Source organism: Cotesia typhae, unplaced genomic scaffold, assembly GCF_013202065.1.
Source record: "Cotesia typhae breed Kobodo isofemale line unplaced genomic scaffold, CoteBio_Ctyphae scaffold_13, whole genome shotgun sequence".
NCBI lineage: Eukaryota > Metazoa > Arthropoda > Insecta > Hymenoptera > Braconidae > Cotesia > Cotesia typhae.
Window position 1 is genome coordinate 12,956,575 of NW_027423774.1, and position 8,511 is coordinate 12,965,085.

Consider the following 8,511-nt stretch of genomic DNA (forward strand, 5'->3'; position numbering starts at 1 on the left):
CAATAATCAATCGATAGTAAAGATTGTTCTACACGGAAAGAAAAATATGGGAACTGTTTCCATAATTATAAGAACTGTTACCATAATTATGGGACAATTCCAATACCTATAGGAATGGTTCCCATAATGATAATGGAATGGTTCCGATAATTATAGGAATGATTCTTATACTGTCATGGGAACCATCCTATATAATTTTGGTAACTATTCGAAAGGGCTTTACTAAACTCAAATTTACTGTAAGCTTGAACCAATCCAGACCGATAGATTTTGAAAAATACTCGTTTAGAAAATTGAAAAATCTACACGAATATTTTTTTTTTACTAAGAAATTCAAAATTGAGTTTTTTTATATTTCAAAGTAAAAGAAATTAACAATAAAAGATTTGTAACATTTTAAATTGTTAAAATTTTTACAAATATATAAAATATGTAAAAGATTGATGTGGATACTGAATGAAAGGTATCGATGCCTGTAACATGGGATGCCCTGATTAAAAAAAGTATTTAGACGAAGGAAAAAGTATTAAAAAGAATTAGATTGATGATAAAAACTAATTCTTTTTAATACTTTTTCCTGTGTTTGGAATACTTTTGTTTAATCAGGGTGAGCTTATATCTCCAAAAATATCAATATTCGATAAAATACAATACCATTTCTTAACTATTGACATTTTTACATTTATACACTAATAAAAGAAATTAGTTGAACTAGGAAACAAATCTTGACTTAAGATAATAAATTTGAAGAAATTGATTGCCATGAGCTAAAAAGAAAAATTCTGAAACTAAGAAAAATTTACTTAAACTGAGAAAATGTTCTTGGTTCAAGAATTTTTTCGTCGTGGCTCAAGATGATTAATTCTTTCAAAATTATTTTGTTGAGTCAGATTAATTATTTTTTCAGTGTACAGAGAAAATACTGAACTTTCAATAAGTATCATTTTTAGGTGTAAAATTAACATCTTTTCGAAGCAAAGTTTGCTTTTTTTTCATGTAGATATTATATTTTGCCAGCTGTAATATTTGCATTTAAAAAAATGTAAAGTTAACATCTTTTCAAATGTATGTTTAACATTATTGATTTCACAGTGCAATTTAATAAAACACTATTTGATAAATTTTCAAATTGCGATAACTTTTGAATGGATGAACCGATTTTCACGTTCCTGGCGGCAATTGACGCGGTTTTTCGAGTTCTAAAAATCTTTCCATTGCATCAAAGACGATCCTATCAGAAATGTCGGAGTTACGTTAAAAAAACACTTTTTTTTATTTTCTTGGGTTCACGATATCTTCCGAACGAATCGATTGATTTTGACCAGATTGGTCCCAATCGACGTGGTCTTGTAAGCTTTAAAGTTGATTAGTTTTTGAACTTGATCAATTGAGCCGTTTAAAAATAATTACAAAAAAATCACATTTCAAAAAATTTTTTTTCTTCGTTTTTTTGAGATTTTTCAAAAACTATCGGTCCGAATCGGTTCAAATTCTCAGGAAATCTAAGTTCAGCAAAGACTTTTCGAATGCTGCCAACTATTATTGGATCGCTCAAGCCGTTCAAATGTTATAAGCGGGTTACACACATCTACACACACACACACACACACACACACACACACACACACACACACACACACACACACACACACACACACACACACACACACACACACACACACACACACACACACACACACACACACACACACACACACACACACACACACACACACACACACACACACACACACACACACACACACACACACACACACACACACACACACACACACACACACATTCATACAGACATACGGATATTATAGCTAAAATTTTTGAAGAAGCTTCCTTGGACCTCAAAACGTCAACATCCGTTGAAAACTAGATTTTCGAAAAAAAAAAAAAAGAGAATGGAACCAATAATTACCTGAATTTAAAAAATTTTCAATTTTTTTTAACGGAAAGTGAAAAATAAATAAAAATTATTTGTTAAAGTATTTGAAAGTATTATGAATATGCTTAATAATTACTGATAATTTTCATTAATACTTTTTGTGATTTGAAATAATTATATATTTTTTAACTAAATCGAATTATTTTTTTAGAACTAACAATGAATGAAAATTTTAATTTATTTCACATCATTTTCAATCATATTTTTATAATTAAAAATGATTAAATATTTCTAATAGTTTTAAATCATTTTCAATCATATATTTATAAATAAAGATCATTTGAAATGATTAAAAATTTCTAATCATTTCAAATCATATTCTTATGATTAAAAATGATTTAAAATGATTCAAAATTTTTAATCATTACAAATCATATTCTTATGATTAAAAATGATTTAAAATGATTCAAAATTTTTAATCATTTCTAATCATTTCGTTTTATCAGGGATATCTGAGAATTCCAGGGCTACAACCTTGATCACTGATGCCGGGACACCATCAGGGCCAGGTGCTTTTCCTGTCGTGATAGCTTTTCCTGTCGCATATTGCTTTTACAGATATGTCGAATCCCCAGTCACATAATGTCTTATGAACTACAGAAGCTTGTGCCATTCCAGTTCCATCTTCACTCGTTGGTACACCTAACATAATTTCTTTACTTTCTGAAGTAATTATTACAGGCAATCGATGAACAGTTTCTGTATTTAACAAATTAGGTAATAATTTTCCATCCCAATGTACAACAATAGATGATAACTTTAAGTCTTGGAAATGTTTTTTTATTTCTATTGATTTTGATCGGAGTGAAGTTGCTGTGAAAAAACAAAATGAATTTTCCTGTTCATTAAAAAAATTATTTGACATCGCACCGTCAAATGTATTTGAAATGGTTGATGAAAATTCCAAAGAATTCTTGAATAATCAGAGATCAGATGAACGAATTGGTTTTATTGCAAATATTAAAACGAAATACGATGACGATGAAATTGGTATTAAAAAATTAGAGAAACAATTGGATTTCGAAAAACGAAAATTGGAAAGTGAAAAAGAAAAATCATTATTTGGTAAATTATAATAATCAACTTACTCATTGATATTTTATTATTTTATAGTGAAGATATTTTTTGTCTTATCATTATCCTTTTTTGTAGACAAAAACGTTGAACTCTTATCAAGCCAAGGAAGTGCTCAATCAGTCTCTAGTGGAGAAGTATACATTCCAACTACTGCCGGCCAATTTAAATCAAGAAATATAAGAGGAACTCACAATATTCTCAACGAAAGAGTTGTAGCTACTTTTGACCGTTGTAAAGTAAGCGACAGAGATGCTGTGTTTATAACTACAGCTATTCGTCAGTCGCTTATCGATTTAAAATTATTAGAAGTGGATATTAATTCCATTATTGTCAATCGATCATCGATTCGCCGATGTCGTATGGACGTTAGTTCATCTGTCGTATCTCGCGCATACAATCGGTATTTGGAAACCGGTGGTTATCAACGACGAGTTGGCCAAGGTCGTCGTCGCGCAACAAATCCTCGTGATGACCGAGCGATCGTTCGGCGCGTTCGTCAAGAACCTTTCGTTCCTGCGAACGTTGTCGCCCGAAATTTTCCGAACCGTCGACAACAACAACAACAACAGCAACAACGACGACGACGACAACAACAACCGCGGAACATTTCAGTTCAAACGGTTCGAAATCGTCTCCGTGAGACTGGAGTGCGATCAAGAAGTGCCGCCCGAGTACCGATGTTATCACCCATACATCGCCGAAACCGTCTGGCTTACGCTCGTCAACATGTTCATTGGACCGTAAGGCAATGGAACAATGTTTTGTTTTCTGATGAGTGTCGGGTATGCCTGTTTAGAAATGACCGAAGACCCCGAGTTTGGCGCCGTCAGGGAGAGCGTTTTTCACGTAACTTCACTCGACCGGTAGCTGCTTACAACGGAGAGTCGGTGATGGTTTGGGGAGGAGTTTCGAGATTTTCACGAACTCCTTTGGTAATCGTCCACGAAAATCTAAACGCTACGCGTAACATTAATCAGATCTTACGACCTGTTGTCTTGCCTCTACGGCAGCAAATTAGAGGTTTTATTTTTATGCAAGACAATGCCCGGCCTCACACAGCAAACGTCACCCGTCGGTTTTTCCAAAGACACGACATAACGTTGTTAAGGCATCCAGCGGTAAGCCCTGATCTTAACCCTATCGAGCACGTCTGGGATATCCTGAAGCGCCGATTGCGCCAGAATTATCCCAATTTACGAACGTTAGCTCGTAACGAAAATTTTTTTTATTTTTGATAAAAATTATGACATTTTCAGAGCGAAATTCTTGCTCCTTTAATTTTTTCAAAAATTCGATCAAGTGGGAAAAAACGGTTGGCTGGATTGAATTGAAACTTTGTAGGGTTTTTGTGGGTATATTGAACAGTAAGAGGCACACTTAACGTCAGTGGTTTTCGCAATATTTTTGATTGGGCGCTTGATTTTCCAAAAACGACAAAAAGCCCTTTTTGGATGCTTTTTCAAATTCATGTAATGATTGAAAAAAATTTTTTTCAAAATTCAATTGCCAATCCTTGTAGAGAATTTATTCAAGTTTTTAAAACCAACCTCAAAATTTCTGTGCAATCATTGGTTGCTGAGATATTGGTAATCAAAGACAAAATGATCTTTTTCCATTCAAACATCGATATCTCAGCGAGAAATGCTCGTATCGCGATTTTAAAAAACCAAATTAAATCTGAATAAACAAGCTATCCGGTCCATATGGAGGTTGAGTCGAAAAAATTTTTTCCACGTCCGTAGATTAAAAAAAAACCAAAAAAATTTCGAAAATTTTTTTCGGTGGTTTTCTTATGATTACTCGAAAAATATTTTCAAAAAAATTTTCAAACTCAGATCCAAAAACAAAACACTTAGAGCTACAATTTGCTTTTTTTTATTTTGCTGTACGACCATTTCTGTATAAGTTACAGCCTGTTGAAAATCCCCCAAAAATTTGGATTTTTTTTCTGCTCTCTTAATTTTTGTGAGAAGTATATATATATATATATATATATATATATATATATATATATATATATATATATATATATATATATATATATATATATATATATATATATGTGTGTGTGTGTGTGTGTGTGTGTGTGTGTGTGTGTGTGTGTGTGTGTGTGTGTGTAAACCTCTCATAACTTTTGAACGGCTTGATCGATTCTATCGCAGTTGACGCCAATCGAAAGGGCTTGACTGAATTTAGATTTTGAATATAGTTTGGACTGATTCGGACCGGTAGATTTTCAGAAATCTCAAAAAAACTACGAAAAAAGGTTTTTAAATGTGGTTTTTTTTAATAACTTTTAAACGGCTTGACCGTTCAATTCCAAAAACTAATCAACTCTTAACATCGAAAAACCACGTCGATCGCCACCAAGCCGGTCAAAATCAGTTGATTCGTTCGTGAGTTATCGTTGCCGAAAAAAATCGACAAAAAGTGGTTTTTTTGAATTACCCCGAAATTTTCGGTCTAATCAATTTGTGTTTGAAAGTATATCATATAATTTTAAAAACTGCGTTGAATGCTGCTAACCGCGTGAAAATCGGTTAATTCATTCAGAAGTTATTGTGGTTTGAAAATTAAAAAAATAGTGATTTATTAAACTCCTATCAAACTTTTGAGCTTGGAGAGCTCAAAGCTACACGAAAATCAGATTTTTGAGCTCGAAGTGCTCAGAAACATAATAAGTGCAATTTCGAGCGCTTAATTACGAAAGTAGCGGGAAGTTGCAGGGATGGCCTTCAGGGTCAACCGTTTTCTTAATTTTTTTTCATGTTGTAATAATAACATGAAAGTTTATAATTCATGAATACTAATGAATAGTATTGATTACTAACAAATGGACATTGTGAATTAATCTACAATAAAGTAAGATTAATAGTAACTTATTTGTAATAAATTGATGCAAAAAAGAAAATAAATATTTTTTCACATTATAACTCACCATTCAAGGTATGGGCTACATATGGGCTACAAATCTCGTACTACTTACTAAAGTTAAATCAGTACATCAGAAAATATATTTTACATAATAAATATGTATTGAAAAATATATTTTCCCAAGATTGATTTGACTCTATAATATCACAATATTGGAAATGTCTCCGTTCTTATTGACATAGTATAATGGAAAATCAATTAAATGCTCTAATATTTTTCAAAGATATTTATATTTACAAATTTTGTTGAAAATACGTATGTACTGAAGAAACTCAATTTAAACATATATTGAAAATGATTATTTATAAGATATAAAACAAAAATAAATTAACAAGAATTAACTATTGAACGAATAATGTAAGCTATTATAATAATTTTTTCAGAACTTGTGTATATCAATAATGACAACTTTTCGACTATATGAAGAGACATGGCCTGTGCAATATTTAAATATGATAGCGCACAGACAATAATTGAAGAACTTAAACAAAGCAGATCTAATTCCAATGCCATAGAATTCGTTCCATGAAGTCGTTCCGATTTACTTTTTGGTATTGAACAAAATTTGAAGGATTGTAATTTTGAAAGTAATTGATGACTCTGTGCGAATTAAATTAAATCAAATTAACTTTTGAGCGTAACAAAATTTATGCTGAAAATTAAAAAACATCTATTGTTAATAAATTACCTGGATTAACACTAAATCAAGAATATCCAATGCTATGGAGCGTAATTCTGATATGCTTTGAAAATTTAATATTGACATTAAGACTTCAATACAATCTAAAGGAGTTATAAATAGCATTTGAAAAGATATAACCTTACAAACTGAAAATTCTGAAAAGAGTAGAGTTTCAAAAAAATATTCATGTTGTTGATTCTTCAAGAAATCTATCAGTTTCAAAGCAATCACTCCCTGTAAAACATTAAACATAGAAAAGTACTCAATATTTTATTTAGTTTATAAAGATTAAACATGCCTGTGATATCCTCAAAAAGTTGCTGTGAGAATCTAGCTTACTTGCAAGTTGAATGCAAGATATTAATCTTATTTTAGAAAGATTTACTATTTTGTTGCGCAAATGTTTCCATTGAATAAAATTTTTATCATTTCTATTCTCTTTATAAATTTCTTGAAACTGATTTTTCATACATTTATCGTACAAGTTGAGAGCAATATATTTAGTATTAGAGTTTAATCCAAATTTTTTTGTAATTACAAATACGATCTTTATGACTGATGAAGAAACAACTGAAACATACCAAAATAAATTGTTATAAAAAAATTTAATTGCTAAAAGATATAAATAATTAGTTTTCATTTTGACTAGCGTCGAGTCTCGTTATGAGACCTATAACGAGAGATTAAGTGTCTGTCTCATATTAACGCGAGTCTGGTTAAAAAAAAAAAAAAATAAGAGTCATCACGAGACTCGATTGTATATAAATTAAATGAATACTTTCGGTCGTACATGGCAAGAAATGATGATTTTGATTTCTAAAACATAAATATTGTTCTTTTCTCAAATGATGTATGTATTCTAATCTCTCCATTAATCGCTAGATGTATAAATATGTTAAACAGTTTTACATATAATAAAGATCAGGATAAATGGATCATTCATATTAAACCATTAATTAATATCTACCGGTATGTACATGACAATTTAAATAAATTTCCAAGTTAAGTCAAATTAAATTTGAATGAGCTAAAAATTGAATATAGATTTATTAACGGCTCACTATAAGAACTTCGGACGTCTTTTTAATTTTAAGGAGAATTAAAAAACACTTCTATAAGATCGAACTTGAACCTATTTGAGTACATTGTTTACTTTTTCTTATTGTATTACGATGATAACTAACAATCAATTAAATACATATACACATACATATTTTTGAAATTGCATAAGGTTAACCATTAGATTTACGTTGCGATGTTATGCTATTATGCTTCCATCTAGTAGATGTTACAGTCGGCGGCATGTGTCTCCCGTACACAGTACAAACGTGCACAAAACATCTCTATGTAAATAACTCCATGTCAGATATTTCTAGGAAATATTTAGGGTAGAACTCTATAGCCATGAAAGTGATGACTTAAACAACCGATAACATAGGTTCCGATGACTTGAATTCCTATAGCCCAGATTCCGATAGCCAAGATTTTCGATTGGATATAATTCCGATAACCAAGAATCCCGATGAAATAGAAACCGTTAGCCTAAATTCCGATAGCCAAGATTTTCGATAGGGTATAATCCCATTAACCCAGGATCCCGATGGAGTAAAATTCCCAATGCATCCCAAATTTATAAAATTTTATTTTTCCAATATACCATAGCTACTATTAACATTTTTATTTTTTTAATTAGTTCATAAAATAACTAATAATAAAATATTATTTTTTTAATTTCATCCAAAAGCACTTTGACCGATGACAGAAATGTAGATTTAATAAGTTGAGTCTGGCAAGCTGGAGATCGAGTTAGCTGATGAAGAAGACGAAGAGGAAGCTTCCGATTCCCCAAAGAATATTGATG

At 31.1% G+C, this 8,511-nt stretch overlaps 1 protein-coding gene across 4 annotated transcripts; it reads right to left on the reverse strand.

Moving 5' to 3' along the window:
- Window positions 1-6,162: 6,162 nt before the first annotated feature.
- LOC141534637 (cyclin N-terminal domain-containing protein 1) lies at window positions 6,163-8,211 on the reverse strand. 4 transcript variants are annotated; one of them, XM_074254107.1, is made up of 6 exons: window positions 7,618-7,795; window positions 7,441-7,528; window positions 6,949-7,220; window positions 6,794-6,884; window positions 6,657-6,711; window positions 6,430-6,568 (listed from the first exon to the last, which is right to left on the reverse strand). In XM_074254107.1, the coding sequence occupies exons 1-5, from the start codon at window positions 7,627-7,629 to the stop codon at window positions 6,689-6,691; spliced, it is 486 nt and encodes a 161-aa protein (XP_074110208.1). In that variant the 5' UTR covers window positions 7,630-7,795; the 3' UTR covers window positions 6,430-6,568; window positions 6,657-6,688. The 4 variants fall into 4 exon arrangements, with proteins under 4 accessions (XP_074110206.1, XP_074110205.1, XP_074110207.1 ...); XM_074254104.1 differs by having other exon boundaries at window positions 6,164-6,568; window positions 6,657-6,884; XM_074254105.1 differs by lacking the exons at window positions 7,441-7,528; window positions 7,618-7,795 and adding an exon at window positions 7,888-8,211 and having other exon boundaries at window positions 6,163-6,568; window positions 6,657-6,884.
- Window positions 8,212-8,511: the final 300 nt, after the last annotated feature.